Here is a 15,962-nt window from a genome sequence, read left to right on the forward strand (position 1 = left end):
GTTTGTCCGACTGGGCAGTGTGCAGTCTGGAATGGTGGACATTAGTACAGGAGCTACACAGGGGACTGTGCTGTCTCCTTTCCTCTTCATGTTGTACACCTCTGACTTTCAGTACAACTCCAGGTCATGCCATTTGCAGAAGTTTTCTGATGATTCTGCAGTGGTGGGGTGTATAAGTGATGGGAAAGAGGAGGAGTACAGGGCTCTGGTGGATTACTTTGTGGAGTAGACTGCGACACACGACGTGGACAAGACCAGAGAGATGGTGATCGACTTCAGAAGGTTGAAGACAGAGCCATCACCGCTTTGTATCCGAAGAGAGGATGTGACTGTGGTTGAGGAGTACAAGTACCAGGGCGTCAACATGAACAACAGGCTGAACTGGAAGGCCAACACTCAGGCTGTGTACAAGAAGGGGATGAGCAGACTCTACTTTCTGAGGAAGATAAGATCCTTTAACGTGTGCAGCAAGGTGTTGGAGATCTTCTATCAGTCTGTTGTAGCCAGAGCACTTTTCTCTGCTGTGGTCTGTTGGGGGAGCAGTGCTGGAGCTGGTGGCATTAAGAGACCGGACAAGCTCATTAAGAAGGCCTGCTCTGTGACAGGCTGCAAGCTGGACTCTTTTGAAGTGGTTGAAGAGAGGAGGAATCTGAACAAGCTGATATCCATTATGGATCATCTTGATCACCCTCTGCACCACCTACTGGACAGTCAGCGGAGCAGTTTCTCTAACAGACTGTTCCAACTCCGCTGCCACAAGGACAGATACAGGAAATCTTTCCTACCGAAGGCCATAGAGAGAACTGTCATCATGATCATCTCTGTCTCTTCTTTCTGCTCATGTAATGTTTAGTATTCCTGCACTCAAGTTCACTTTATCGGTCTGTAAAGTTTAGTATCCCAGCACTTTAGTTCATCGGTCTGTCTACTCATCATATCATTATAGGCTATAGTTTCTGCTGCTACACTCATGAACTTTAATATTGGGATCCATCAAGTTCACTTCAAATGTCTTGTCTATTCATCATTATAGTCAACAGTTTCACACTTTATTATATGTATCACTGATTCTTGCTATGTAATAATAATAATAATAATAATAATACATTTTATTTAATGGCGCCTTTCAAGCCACCCAAGGTCGCCTTACAGTGGATAAAAACAATACATTAGGTTAAAACCAAACATAAAAACAAACAAAAGACAGGTGTAGTGTGGAGTGAACAGTTACAGTGAGTATGCTAGTTTAAACAGGTGGGTTTTGAGTTTGGATTTAAAGGTGGAGATGGACTCTGACTGTCGTATGTGGGGGGGGAGGGAGTTCCAAAGTCTGGGTGCAGAGCAGCTGAAGGCTCGGGCACCCATGGTACTGAGGCGTGGTGTGGGGATGACTAGCAGTCCAGCAGAGGTTGAGCGGAGGGTGCGTGAGGGGCTGTAGTGATGGAGGAGGTCGCAGAGGTAAGTGGGGGCTAGGTGGTGAAGAGCTTTGTAAGTGAGGAGGAGGTTTTTGTAGTTGATGCGAAATTGTACAGGGAGCCAGTGAAGTTGAATGAGAATGGGGGTGATGTGATCAGATGTATGTCAATACTGCTTTCAACTGTCATCACTGTTTTTTGCACATGTTCACCAAAGTGTGCTTTGTGCTCCCATCATTCAGTCCATACTTGACCTAATTTCATGCATTATTTTTACAATTTTATTTTTTTAAACCGGGCACCGGCAATTATCAAGTGTAAAATACATATAAATATATAAAAATAATAGTTGAAGATTCAAATCTTTCAGCTTCATAAGAAATATTGTTTTCATATCCCAATAACCCAAAGTAAAGAAAGTCTTCTGATATGGAGATTGTTGAGAAGCTGCAAGTGCTGCATGTCGATACACATTTACTCCCCCTACTGGCTGTATAACAGTACTACACAACAGTATGTTCTAATACTGGCTGCTCTCCCTCAGATCAAATATAACGTATGTTTCGCTCTTCTGCTCGTTTCCAATCATGTATGCAACTGCTACAAAATGCACAATGAATGTCAGGCTGGCTGTGACACATTCCAATTACCATGTAGCAAGTGTAATGTGATAACGTGATTATCAGGCTCACGGTTGATTGGTCGGGTGGTGTAGTTACATGTGTAATTTGAAAGGTTGTGTGTCATTTAACCTTTGATGTTACCGATGATGTTTGTGGGGAAAACATGAAGTAGAACACTGGCTCAGGCTACAAACGGAGATGTGTCTTTTTGAATACCCATCTGAAAATGTACTTATAAACAGTCAAATGTAACAAACCAGAGAAATACTTCTAAATAAATGAAAATAAAGATATACAACTTGAGTGGTCCTTTAAACTTGACTGATATTAAATGTCACATTTGTGTATCATGTGGGAGAGAGGGAACTGCATAAAGAGAGAGACGTAAAGACAAACAGAGAAACAACAACAATAATAAATCAAATCAGTTCATAGCTATAATGGTAGAAGTAGGTGTACAGTAGTATGAGCATTAACAACAGTATCAGACCGCCCATCCAAACTGAAGTATTATCATTAATGGTTGATTATGTTGTGATGGTTCGATCAGGTCTTTTCAGATTTTTAGCTTTAAAGGACTATTTATACTCAAAATGTTGCTCTGTAACATCACACTCAGGGTTGCTTCTTAGGTAAATAAAACATAGCACTAGTTTTAAAACAAACCAAACATTACCATTTCATAAAACAATGCATAATTTACCACTGAAGTTATATATTTTCTCATAATACTGTATGTATATACAGTATTATGCTTATATAATATATATATATATGCTTATATCAAGCTGGCTGTATTGGTGAGGACCACAAACCTCCACCATATGTCCAAGCATGAGGGTCCTGCCCTCACACAGTCTCTGAAGTAGGGACAACCCTGCATTACACTGAAGATGAGTCCTGTACTCCTCAGGCGGTCCCAAAAGAAGTCCACAGTCAACTGATTTATTTTCAGCTAAAATGATTTAAAACTTAAGCAACAGGCTTACATTTTTCAGATAATAACAGCTGAACCTTGCCCACCATTTTTCTAATCCTTCACAGTTAAAACAGGCCGCCTCAGACACCTTGATTTACTCATTAAAAACCTGATAGAGTCATGAAAACGCTGTGTGGGAAAGTAATCCTCGATCTTGAGACTCCTTAGCATTTTGGTAACTTTTAAAAAACGTCTTTACTTTATTGAAAGAGTAACTACTCTGCATTGCCACAGGCACAGGTTTTTCAGAGTCACTCTTCCAGTCACCCTGCAGGTCCTCCTGTGTGCTCTGCAGGTGTGTTCAGGATGCTCTCCTCTGACTGAGAGGAGGAACACTGAGGATCCTTCCCTAATACTTTGTTCACACAGTGTTAACTTTACTCTCTGTACTTTTTCTTTTTCCAGACTTTTTTAAAGAGATCCTCCTCATCCATTCTCTCTTCTTCCAACACACACTCTGCCACTCTGGTTGCAGTCTGTCCAGTCTGCTCTCTGATCAGGCAGCACATCCTGGTGACTCTGCTCTAAGCCTCATTTCCACACAGCAGTCCGGTACGGATCGGTACAGTTTGGTACGGTTTGGTTCGATTAAGCCAGATCCCGTTTGCGTTTCCACAATCACCCGTGCCCTATTTGGTAGGCGGCGTGTAAGCCGGATGCCGATAGCCGCGACGTAATAGCATCACATGACAGCAGCTAACCGCTAACAGCTAACCGCTAACTAATAAATTCAACAAAGGAGAAAAACGCTACATAAACAAAACCAACGCTGGAATATATCCAGCAGTTCATCCACTTTGTCACTGACATGTGACTCTTTATTATAAAAACTCAATCAAGCTTTGTTTCAGAGATGGCTGTGTGCCGCGAGGAGAAATACAGACGTAAAAAAATCAGCTGTGTATTACAGTCAATGGTGTTTAAACACGGCTTTCCGACGTAACGCGGGAAGTGACGATTCTTTGAACCAATCAACACACTGCAGTGTTTAGCTCCACCTTTTTGGGTCAGCTCCACCTTTTTGGCACCCCAAAGGGAGGGGCCTAAAAAGTGGGATGGTACGGATCGGTTATTTGGGAATCTTTCCCGGGATTAGTCTATGAAAACGCCGCAAAATGCGCACCGTACCAAGACGAACCGAGCCGGACCGCTCTGTGGAAACGGGGGCTCTAGATTATCTGTATTAACCATGACGCCATCAGACTCACATTCAACACTGTCAATCATGTTGTCACGTTCTTGTGTGTGTGTCTGTGTATCGTTCTGTGTTTGGTGGCTGATTCTATGTTACCGTGTGCTGCGGGTGTGCTGCACCTGACAGGTGTCTCGCTGGTCCGCAGGTGCAGCAGCCCCGCGGTCACCCACTCTGTTTGGGCACAAGAGGACCAGGTGTCCCTCTGCTCCACAACCCAAAAATTTAAATGTATCAGAAGACACATGAACAACACAAAATCATCAATACGGAACCTAAACACTAAATTCAGCTCGTTTTTGAGGATCGTGAACACCTGTCTCCTGAAAGACACAATGTGTTTCAGGTCTGGTGATTTGCAGCCCAGAGGAATCATTTTAATCTGTGACACTAACTGATCGTTTCGGGACCAGCTCCTTCACCAACAGTTCAGTTTTTTTCTTTTTTATAAATGGGGGTACATTAGAAATAATAACTTTCTTTGCTGGTTTAACTAGGGACATCTCCTGAGTGAGTGTTTCCTTCACCACCACTCCACTCTCCACCAGCTGATTCATCAGTTTCTCACAGCTCTAAAAAATAACCACGGAGCTGTTCATCCGTGAGGCAGACTTTACGCTGTCTGTACTCCCCCACCGACTGTAAAGTTCTTGTTCCACTGTTGACAGAGGCTGTTCATTTGATTTTTTATCATTATTATTATTATTATTATCATTATTATTATTATTGTTGTTGTTGTTGTTGTTGTTATGTTATTGGAAGGGGGGCCCCCGAAATAAAATCCTGCTTAGGGCCCCCACTTGGCCAGGGGTGGCCCTGGTTATCTATGTGTTATCTATCTACAGCCCTGATCCCTGTCACTCCCGGATGCGATAAACCTAACAGTAGTTTAGTGATTCAGCGGTGGAGATCGGACTCTACAAGCCTTCCATCATCACGTTAATTGAATCAGACTAAAAGCATATTAGCTCTGTTTATTTAAATTAAACAGGAGGAAAGTGGTCCAGAACACGGGTGAGTTTTCGACAGGGGGCGAAGGAGGCTGAAAGATGACTTTAGAGGAAGAGGAGAGAGGTATGTCTGTGAAGCAACAGTTCAAGTCACTCTTCCCTCGGTGGATGACTGTCCTGTGTTTTTGGAGTCTGCTGACCACTGCCTTCTGGTTCTCACTTTACGAGTAAGTGTGAAAATGGCATTTATACGTGCACACTCAATGGTAGATACGATATCTGCTGAAACACAACGCAAAATGTTTGTTTTTTTCCATTTCTGTGCATGCGTTACTCTGCTCCATACTGCTAAAAAAAAAAATCGGGTTCATTTATATGCGTAGGATTTCAAATTTGGCACCTCTTGTGTCTGTGCTGGTTGTTCATTCACGGTGCATGAAGAAGACTCATGAGTTTAAATTGCTACAGAATCGTATCAAATCTTTCACATGATAAATACTGAATTATTATCATTTCTGTATGTTTTGAACCAAGAATTTTTAAATTGAAACTTTTTATAAAAGGTTATTAATTGCGAGGTTAATAACATCTAAAAATTGTTAAAATACATTTTATTGTAAAAATGTTACAATACATTTTGTTGTATTTTGTTAAAATACATTTTATTAACCAAGGGGGCACTCTGTTGTTAGAGAGACACACACAGGCCTGAGTCACACATCTGTTGACATGCATTAATGGAGAAATGTCTGAGTGCTGTGGCAGCCCCCACAAAAACAAACTATAAAGTTATCATGTTGACCCTTTTGGATGTACATTCAGTGGCGTTTCAATGTGTGAAAAATTGGTGGGGCACAACCACTTTATGATAAGATAAACAAGGACATTGACATTACTCTCTGGACTGATGCCCTTTTTTAATTTTACACATGTCAAGGGGTCATTTATGGTTTAAAAAAATACTATACAGAGTGCCTTGTCAAATCTTACATACATACACAAACAACACACTTTCTCACACACACACATACACACCCTTTCTCTGACACAAACACTCTCATCAGTTGTCTCGTCAGTCTGTACAGCGATAAAGGATGTCTCGCCTATTTGTTTGACTATCTCCTCCCTGTACACTTAATACATGCAGTCTACAGTTTGTTTGAATGGTGTTTGATGTCCCTTTGAATATGGGCTGAGCTGCCTCTGAAGCCTCCAATCGCCCTCACTCATTGTCTCAAACAAACAACGGAAAATGCCTGTCCGCCAACTCGTCATGGCCCTGCAATGCAGTTTTTGCATTTTCCACAAAGTTTAATACATGTGATTATCCGAATGAGCATATACCTGTTCTCCTTCACCTGTCGTTATGCTGCTCAATGGATCGCCTGTAACGCCTGTCAGCGCTGTCAATTTGAGCGGCCACATTTACTGTTCCCAGTAATCCCAGTTTCAGCACACAGTCCAGGCGACTCCTGCTGCTCTCATGTTTTAAGATCCTTTCAGAAAGATGTTTCAAGCCTTTGAACTCCATCCTTGACGAATAGCAAACACGGAAAACAGAAGAGTGCCTTCTTCTCTGTATAAAGTATTTAAACTTTATTTTTAGTTAAAAATGAAATAAAATAGAAATAATCCGATGCAAATGACGAACATGCTTATTATAGCTAATACCTTATGACATAATATGTAACATAACTTGGTTTGTTTGCACAGTTCTTTCTGACGCTAATAGGTGCAGCTGTGCCCCACCTGCCCCTAATGACCAGTCGCCACTGTGTACTTTAGGGGTGGATTTGTCATGTTTTGTTTTCCCTGTATGTCTACTCCCTCTGTGTTTACCCTTCACACTTAATTGCTCATTGGTTTCAGGTTGGCTCACAGGTGTGTTCACTTCAATCAGCTCATTATTTAAGCCGGCTCCTTCCATGCTGCCGGCGCCAGATTATTGTTCTTCCCTCAGTGGTTTGTGCTCTCCGTGTCTTTACCAGTTATCTAGTGGCTCTGTGATTGCTCGTGTTTTCCCTGTCGTGTGTTTCTCCCTCTCGTTAGTTTCCCAGTCCTGCCCGTCCTGCAACCTTGTGTTCCCTCATCGTCTTGTTTGTCTTCATCTGGCTCTACTACACGCATGCTTTTGGATCACCTTCGAGTCACATTATATTTCTTGTTACACATTAGAGTCGCATTATATTACTTGTACACATTATTGTAACCTTAGACTCATGCTACACATTAGTGTCACTTATATTTCATGTAGAACATTTATTCACCATTGTCACTCGTTGTTTAATAAATCATTGTTCGTTATTCTGTCTCTGAGTCGTGCGTTTGGTTTCAATTCAATTCTGAATCGTAACAGGATTTTCTATGTGTTGGCTGTCATAGCTGTAAATGTGGGTAGTGGTTCATACAGAAACATAGTCTATATGCACCGTCCAGACTGTTGTGTTATGCCTCTGATTAAATTGTCTTGTCTTTGCTTCTGAATCAACACATCTTTCCTCCTTTTTATTCTTTTGTTTTTTCCACAGTAATGCGGACAAGCAATTACCAGCCCCTCAGAGGAAAAGGGCCCCCAAGACCTTTAACCTCTGCAAAAACTGCACGTGAGTGCAAACACCATCACAGCTTCTCCTGAACGTTGCCTTTTTATTTATGACTTCTATCAGATGAAGGCATGTCGGTGAAACTCAGGGCTTACTCACCTGGTTGTGTATTTATATCTTCGTGTGTGTTTGTTTTTTTACAGGAAAATTATCGAAAAAGTATTGGAGGGTTACTCTCAAGACTGGCAGAAGCACGAGGACAATTATATTAAATTCAGGTAAAAAAAAGAAAAAAAGCTCTTCTGTCTGTCTTTAACTTTAAGGGGAGAACATAAAAGAAAAAAAGCTCAAATTAAACATTATAGACAGGAATGAGTCCTCAAACCCAAAAGTGAGTTAGCATTTTAGCGCCATGTTTTAAACTTTAAAAGTCAATGGAGATTTAAGATTAATACAAGCTTAAGAGATGTTGATGTTTTGTTAGATGAGATAAACTAAGCTAGCTAAGGTCCCCACTTGTGAATCTTAAAGTTTTCACGCATACTTTAAACAGCGGCTGCTGACAAGTGGCTTTTTCAGTGGTCTTGCAAATATTCGCTGAAGCATAACGGTCGTGACATCAAAATCGACCGACCGCTGTGTAGTTTGCTTGTAGCATAACGTTAGCTTTTTACTTGTCTCAACTGCATTAACACTTCAAATTTCATATAAATGGTGTTCATCCGCAAAGATGATCAGAAGCGTGTTTGCCACAGAGCTTATTTTCTCTAATGATCCACCGTCCAATGCAAAAATCCCATCGGCCACTCCTTGTTTGAACCCATGGTGAAGCTACTTCCGGGTAGGCCTAAAAAAATACATCATCACTATTCCAGTCTATAGTCAGCATGGTATGTTATACATCTCCATTAAACACTGAATGTCGGAACAAAATCCAAATCTGTGCAGGATCAAAATAGATTCCTCTTTACATGGAATAAAGAACAGCTGAAGAAGTGAGGAATGGAAGTGTAAATTAATGTGGAGTAAAGATGAGGAATTTGGTCTAAGTATAAGACACATTCACTGGCAAGGACTACGCCATGACCATAGACGTTTAAGATACAGTATTTAATGATAGATCCTATGAATGATGAGACAGATGAATAAAGGCTAAGGTAATGAATATAATGGCGAATGCTGCTCTAGAAGGATAAACTGACTGCAGGGCAGAGGGAAACTCAGGGTGGGGAAACCGTCTCTAACGTAGATCTGCCTGAGCTGATCACTACCCCAGGCTGTACCTGCCATTAGACAAACGAGATAGAGGGATGAGGAAAGAGGCAGAATGGACGAGAAGAAGGGAAGGGAGGGTTGGTTGTCTAAGAACTGAGACAAACGGTGTAGAGTAGGACGACGTAGTGTAAGTGGGCTTGTCAGGTGATTGGAGGTGTGGTTTGGGCGTGGTCCTGCTCCCAAACTTAAGTTTATATACATTAACTCCCTTTAAAATCATGTGAGTGTGGATAAAACAAAGGACTGTGCCTAAAACATACAAGTGCTCTTAATGTTTTATTTTCTCTTACAAACATTTAAGGGAAGGTCAACACTTCAGTCTCTTGTGTACAGTTTGACAAAGTCCTTGTGGTTCCTCAGATCTCTGCTGAGAAGCAACTGCAGCGGTTTTGACAAAGCCATCATTACCCAGGCCAACACTCCAGTGGGATCCAGGCTTTTTTATGATGCGGAAAAGAAGAGGAGCCGCAAGGTGTCTCCTGAAGATTTCAGCACCTTTGCAAAGGTATTTTGTTTGGCACTCAGGAATATAACCAACACATCCACAATATACTGTATCTGCTACTCTCTTTCATTTTTGGCCACCCCTGGCTGACAGCATGTATTACGTAATTTTCACGACTTTGTCATCCACAAGTTTAAAGCTGCCAGTATACGTCACAATGAAGTAATATACTGCTGAATTTATCCATGAAAAAAAATCTAATTGAAACCTGAGATCCAGCAGTAGTTTTGATCTACTGAATTATACAATTTCGTCATCCGAACTCCAGAGATGAAAGAGGAGGGGAACAGAAGAAGAAAATTAATGACTTTTAATGTTAAATGGCTCAAGCTCATATTTGACCTTTATGAATACGTTGTACTCTAAGGATTGCCAGATTTACAAAAAAACATTTTAAAACAAACTTTTGGCTGGTGGAAGATCCGGTTGGTCGGTAACTTTAAAAATCTACTAGTCATGTTAGCTAGTGATCAAAAAAGTTCATTTAAGGACCAGCTCATACATTGAACTTGATGAATCTGCAACATCTGACAGAGCATATTTTTTTAATATGATCTGCTCACCAAGACGTAATGTAGTTAGAACATCAAATACGCATATTATTAATGACAATACCACTGTTTATTCAGGAATATATAAACCATAATCTGCCCATCATGTGATCAGATAATAGACAATTGTAACATGGCTTTAAGTCACATTATTGGCAGCATTTCTCCAGAGATTTGGGAATGAACTGAACAGGTTCGCAATTTTTTATAAGTCCAACATCATTTTTTGAGCTGCCCATAAGGTGCTTGCAACCTGTGCAAGCAGAGGAGAAATGTCTGTGTGTGGGAGCCTGAAATAGAAAAGAGGAAGTTCACTCTCTTCCACAGACAGTGAGCTCTCATAATGAGAGAATGTCTGTGAGTTAGAAAGGAGGGGGAGAAAAAAGCTCCTGGGTATGTAAGAGAGGGGAGCCAGTCATTGGATTCTTTACATATAGTAGTTTAACAAACAGACCAAAGTCAGGCCACTGGTCAGAGTGAGCTTTAGAGAGTGAAATATGCGGGTAAGAATTCTATACATCATAGTTTCTTTTGAGCAGGTGTGAGTGCCACAGCTGCAGTACAATGTATGCCATTAGTAAACACTTCTAAGCCACTTGTGCTTACATAAGAAGTACAATGTAAGCTCTCAGGTTTCATGCGATCTGCAGAGGCGATAATCATTGAGGCAGCTGAGGTGGATAAATATTTTGATGATTCATAGTGTGTTTGGACTAAATTTCACACCTGAGAAAGACTGTAGTGCATTCGTCTCCATGTCGCAGGAGGAGGATGAATGTGAGTTTATGCGGCTAATTTGTAACAGATCAACACAATGCCGAATGCACACAAGTCTCATCCCAACAAATTCACAGGACACATATCAGACATCAAGAAAGAGTTGTACATTTGCATAAGATGTTTCATTGCATCTGTGTGTAATATTCTGAGACACCATCCCTGCCTAGTCTGTCCTGCAACAATGACTTCATGAGTTGTTATCTAAACCAAAACTGGTGTTGTTTCACGAAAAAGGAGTCAAGGTTGTTTGAAAACAGGGAGTCAAGGTATGTTGAGAACAGGAAGTCAAAGTTGGCACATCTGGTGTATCAGCTTTGAAACGGTTAAAGTGTGAATGTGCCATTTCTCACAGTCCGTCTACATTTCTGACCTTGAGGAGCTGATCAAACGAATACTCTTTGTTCAAACTGTGCTTGCTCCAGGTGTGTGCAACATGTTTTATGTCTGTATGCCTCTCTCTCTTTTGCCAAGGTCTTCTGTTATGCAATAAACCACAATTTATTGTATTTTAATTTTTGAACTATGCATTTTAGGTTGCAGTTTTACAAGTGGCCGGGGACCAGCTGGCAACTAGCCGGAAAGGCTGAAGGTGCTCCTTATATTGTATAAGGGGACTGTCAACGGAATAATAAACTAATATACTAACTAAACTAAAATGATCTACCTGTCCTCTTGACCCTATTCCCACAAAAATTCCCACTTTTCTATTCTCACTACTTTCACTATGGCACTTTAATAGATGTATCATTGATTTTTCTCTATATCAATACGGCTCACGTATGACTGTCATCACTGTTTTGTGCACGTTCATCCTCTTCAGCAAAGTATGTTTACATTCAGTTAAACATGACTTGCATGACTGCTTGCTGCAGATGTGATTCAGCGCTCTCTTGGGTTGGCTGCATATGACGGGTCCTTCATGAGGATTTCCCCAGCTGTGGCGTCCGTTGAAAAGAAATCTCTCCACCTGCGGGTCTAGGATGGGAACATTTTAAAACAGGAGTTCACTCAGTGCGTTCAATGCGGTCATTCAAACCATTGACAATTAATTCTTTGCAGCGTGCTCTATCAGCGCTCAGTGTGCGTGTAGGCAAGTGCGAGTGTGTCTGTGATTGAAATGATCCTGAAACGAAACATTAATTAAGAACTCAAAGTACAAGAAACATTACGTTTTGTAAAAAGCGGTCTTAAAACATTGCTTTTCTCTGGTGCCTTTGGCTGCTAGTTTATCTTTGTCTGTTTTGTTTTATTATTTTAAATGAGTTTAAATTGTGTTTGTTTATCTTTGTCTTCAGTAAAGCACATTGGGCATATTTTTGTATAAAATGTGCTATACAAATAAAATTGAATTAAATTGTTGTGTAGTAATACTTAGCCATTGATTACAATTCCAGGAGCATCCTTTCTCAAATAAGACATGGGACACGTGTGCCGTTGTCGGGAACGGAGGCATCCTGAGTGACAGCAACTGTGGAGAGAGCATTGATTCAGTGCAGTTTGTAATGAGGTGTCGACTCGCAGTATCAAAAATGATTTCTGAAATTCCATAAAAAAGATCTGACTCTTTTTTTCTTGCTTCTTCAGGTGCAACCTTCCTCCATTGGGAAATGACTATAAGCATGTTGGTGTCAAGACGGACCTTGTGACAGCGAACCCAAGCATCTTCATTTACAAGTGAGCGCGAGGATGGATCTCACTTGACTGTCCTTACAGACTTCTTTTGTCTTCTTGCTTTATATCTGCTGTTTTGTCTCCAGGTATGGGTCTCTGACGAACCGTCGTCGTCCGTTTGTGGAAAGTCTGCATGTTTATGGAAACTCCCTGCTTCTCCTTCCCACCTTCTGCACTGGCATAGACATTGAAGTAGGTCTGCGGGCCGCCTACACTATTGAGGAATTTGGAATCCCCATGAAGCCAGTCTACATTCACCCTCAGTACTTCCAACGTCTGGCTGCTTTCTGGCACACAAGAGGCTTGCGGCAATCAGCGTGGCTGAGCACCGGGCTAATTATGGCTAGCATGGCTTTGGAGGTGTGTGAAAATGTGCATCTGTATGGGTTCTGGCCCTTCAGTAATCACCCCTTTGAATTCTACGACCTAGCGAACCACTACTATGATGACACAAAATTTAAATCTGTACATGCCATGTCCAAGGAGTTTGAGCTCTTGTTGCAGTTGCATCGTCGGGGCGTGCTCAAGCTTCATCTGGGAGATTGTCAACAAGGTAAAAAGTAGACCCATGGCGTACTGACAGAACAGAAGCAAAGTGCCTTCTTTGTATCATTAGGGTAAAGCAAATCACTCGTTTAATCTATCATGTTCCTAAATGAATCAGCTGAAATATGGGAGGAGGGTTTTTGATTTAAAGGGGAATTTCTATGTGAGGCTCAGGGCTACAGTGTAGATATGTTGACCTGTTAATGATGGTGAAGTGAATTATTTAAGGTTAAAAGGTTACTATTGGTGGCGCCGATAGCGCAGCGGCAGCGCGCGCACCATGTTGCGAGGCTTTGCTCCTCGCCCGGGTTCGCGTCCGGCCTGTGGCCACTTTCCCGCATGTCTCTCCCCACTCTCTCCCTGTTTCCGACTCTATCCACTGTCCTATCAATAAAGGCAAAAGGCCAAAAATAAACCTTTAAAAAAAAAAAAAAAAAGGTTACTATTGCTCTTTTTGGACTGTGTAAGATTAGAACAAGTCATATAACCAACCACCAAAGCTTTTAAAACAAACTGAGTGTGAAATGAGGAAAATCAAATCCTTCTTACATGATTGTTTGACTTCTACAGCTGCACACTGGAATGTGAAGAATCATAAACTCTTTCACCACTTCAACAGATATATCCAGGAAAACTGTTGAGGGAAGATGTTTGGACTTTACACACTTCTTTCACATGATTGTTTTAAAAGAGGTTGTTACTGATTGTGTGTGAGAGTTTCCACTCTAAAACACTGACAATGCTTCATTAAAAAGCAGCAGATGTCAGAGGACCTGAAGGGGTTGCGTCTCTCTAGCATAATACAAACCATCATGGCCGCCCTCTGGGAAACCCTAGAAGGAAAGAGAATAGAGACACTTGTATATATGAAGGTTGCTAGAGTGACTTGTGTTGATATTTTGCAACCACGTGCATTGCCTTTCATGCTGATATTTTAAAAGTGTTGCCAGTGATTTTCTTTTTGTAATGCAGAGAAATGATGTTCAGGCTGTAGATGACCAAAGCTGTCGACTCTATGAGCCCACTTTAAAAGAAATGCAACATCTGAGATTTTGTTTCCATTTTAGTGAATAACACAAGGTGAGAGCCAATATTGTGGAATTGAGGAATAAATATTTTTCACAAAAATATATTTAGGTTGTTTCAGTGTCTGGATGTGAATGTGTGTATTGTCAAAGTAAAATTAAAATTAAAAAGTGCGATTCAAATTAAGTTATTAAATGAAATATAATCCCAAAGAAGATTACAGACAACACAAGTCAATCATAGAGTCTAGTCAGACATTGTGTATAATAAAAAAAAAAAATTATAAACACTATGCAGTTAGTTGTTGTGATTTGTAGAATGTATTCTTAAAATTAATCATGACAAAGTGTTAATAAATTAACTTGTGCAGCAGCATTTGAAGAGCCTTCATTGGTGATTGGATCATCTTCACAAGGATCTAGTGTGAAGTCCAGTAGTGGGTTTCGGCCACTAGATGGCGCTCTTTGCCCATGCAATGTGAAGTGCATTTTGCACTGTACAGGGAGAGGTGCACAGTTTTAATGAGGCTTGTATTTATATACGTCTTCTTTGACAGGTTGCACAACTGAGCTCGAGCTGGTGCAGAGCCTGTTATGATACTGCGTTGTAATTGTGTCAACAACGTAAACCATTTTATCAACTCAAGAGTATCTACAGGTTTAAGTCACTTTAGCACAACAGGCCCAGGCATCACAATTCATTAGTGTTGTTGGTGTTCCCTGGTGGTTTTGTTTGTGATTATAATACATTTTCCAAATTTTGAGGCAAAAAAGTTAAAATGTGGACTAAAATATTCTCCATTAAGACTTTTACTCTGTTTGATATGTAAGTTAATTTTCTGGGAAAGAAAATGAAGTGAAAAACATGAGGGAGATAAAAAACTTGAATCAGTGACGATATGGCTAAAATGGAATAAAACATCAGTAGAAGCCATGTTGGACACTTTGAGCCAGTGGAGCTGAACTGCACCAGCATGTAGAAATTAAAACAGATTTTTATGGGTTTATTGTGATCTTCATATTAAATAAATGCACTTTCCACACATACAATGTTTTCCAATGATATAAACCTTTAATGGAATGATTTGATTGATTGAATCAGACAGAAAATGTAGTTTTTACTCAGAACAGATGGACGTTAATAACAGAGCAGGAGAGTAATTGGCTCTTAACATGGGTGGATGATGTGTTCAGGATTTTTTTTGTTTTTCTGGCTGCAATAATTACATAAACACAATATAGACACTGCTATGTTCATACACATGTACACATTTATTTGCAAAGCAGGAATTTTTAAATTTCTCTTCACACAAAGTATTCCCACACAGTAAGGGAAGTAGAGGAGAGGATAATGAGTAAAAATGATGTTCTCTTCTCGTGCATGCTGTTTGGAGGCAGGGGAATGTAAAGATAGAGGATTAACTGGCGGTTTGCAAATCAGATTTGTTCTTCTGCCTCTGAACATCCTCACCTGCCCAAGCAGGTGAAAAACTTAATTACATTTATGCCTTACAAATTACTTCTGCAGTGCAGAAGGTTAGGAAATCTATTTTGGTGTGTTTGTGAAATTGCACCTTAGACATGTTTATGTTCCTTAAACCAGTGTTTTTCAACCAGTGTGCCACGACACACTAGTGTGCCGTGAGATATTGTCAGGTGTGCCGTGGGAAATGATCATATTTCACCTAATTGGTCAAAAAAAATGACCTGCCCAAGGAATTCACGTGCGCAATTGTTATTGTTGTTTACATCCCACCGTCAGCTGATGCCGAGTCTGCGAGTGATGCTATTTACGCTACAGCTTCACAGCTTCAAACTAAGCATCCAAATGCTTTTGTAGCCATTACTGGGGACTTTAATCATGTAAAAATGGACAAAACACGACCCACCTTTGATCAATATATTAA

The 15,962-nt window shown here is 40.6% G+C and overlaps 1 protein-coding gene across 1 annotated transcript; it reads left to right on the forward strand.

Annotated features, from left to right (window-relative positions):
• Positions 1-262: 262 nt before the first annotated feature.
• On the forward strand, positions 263-14,229 carry LOC306828550 (alpha-N-acetylneuraminide alpha-2,8-sialyltransferase-like; the record flags this gene model as incomplete). The annotated part of the gene is made up of 8 exons (XM_079351070.1): positions 263-842; positions 7,648-7,762; positions 7,906-7,980; positions 9,338-9,482; positions 12,208-12,320; positions 12,398-12,487; positions 12,571-13,266; positions 13,469-14,229. 7 exons carry the CDS (start codon positions 263-265, stop codon positions 13,046-13,048), a joined length of 1,596 nt encoding a protein of 531 aa, XP_079207196.1. The 3' UTR covers positions 13,049-13,266; positions 13,469-14,229.
• Between the last annotated feature and the right edge of the window lie 1,733 nt (positions 14,230-15,962).

The sequence above is a fragment of the Symphodus melops genome (genome assembly GCF_947650265.1).
Source record: "Symphodus melops genome assembly, chromosome: 8".
Classification (NCBI taxonomy): Eukaryota; Metazoa; Chordata; class Actinopteri; order Labriformes; family Labridae; genus Symphodus; species Symphodus melops.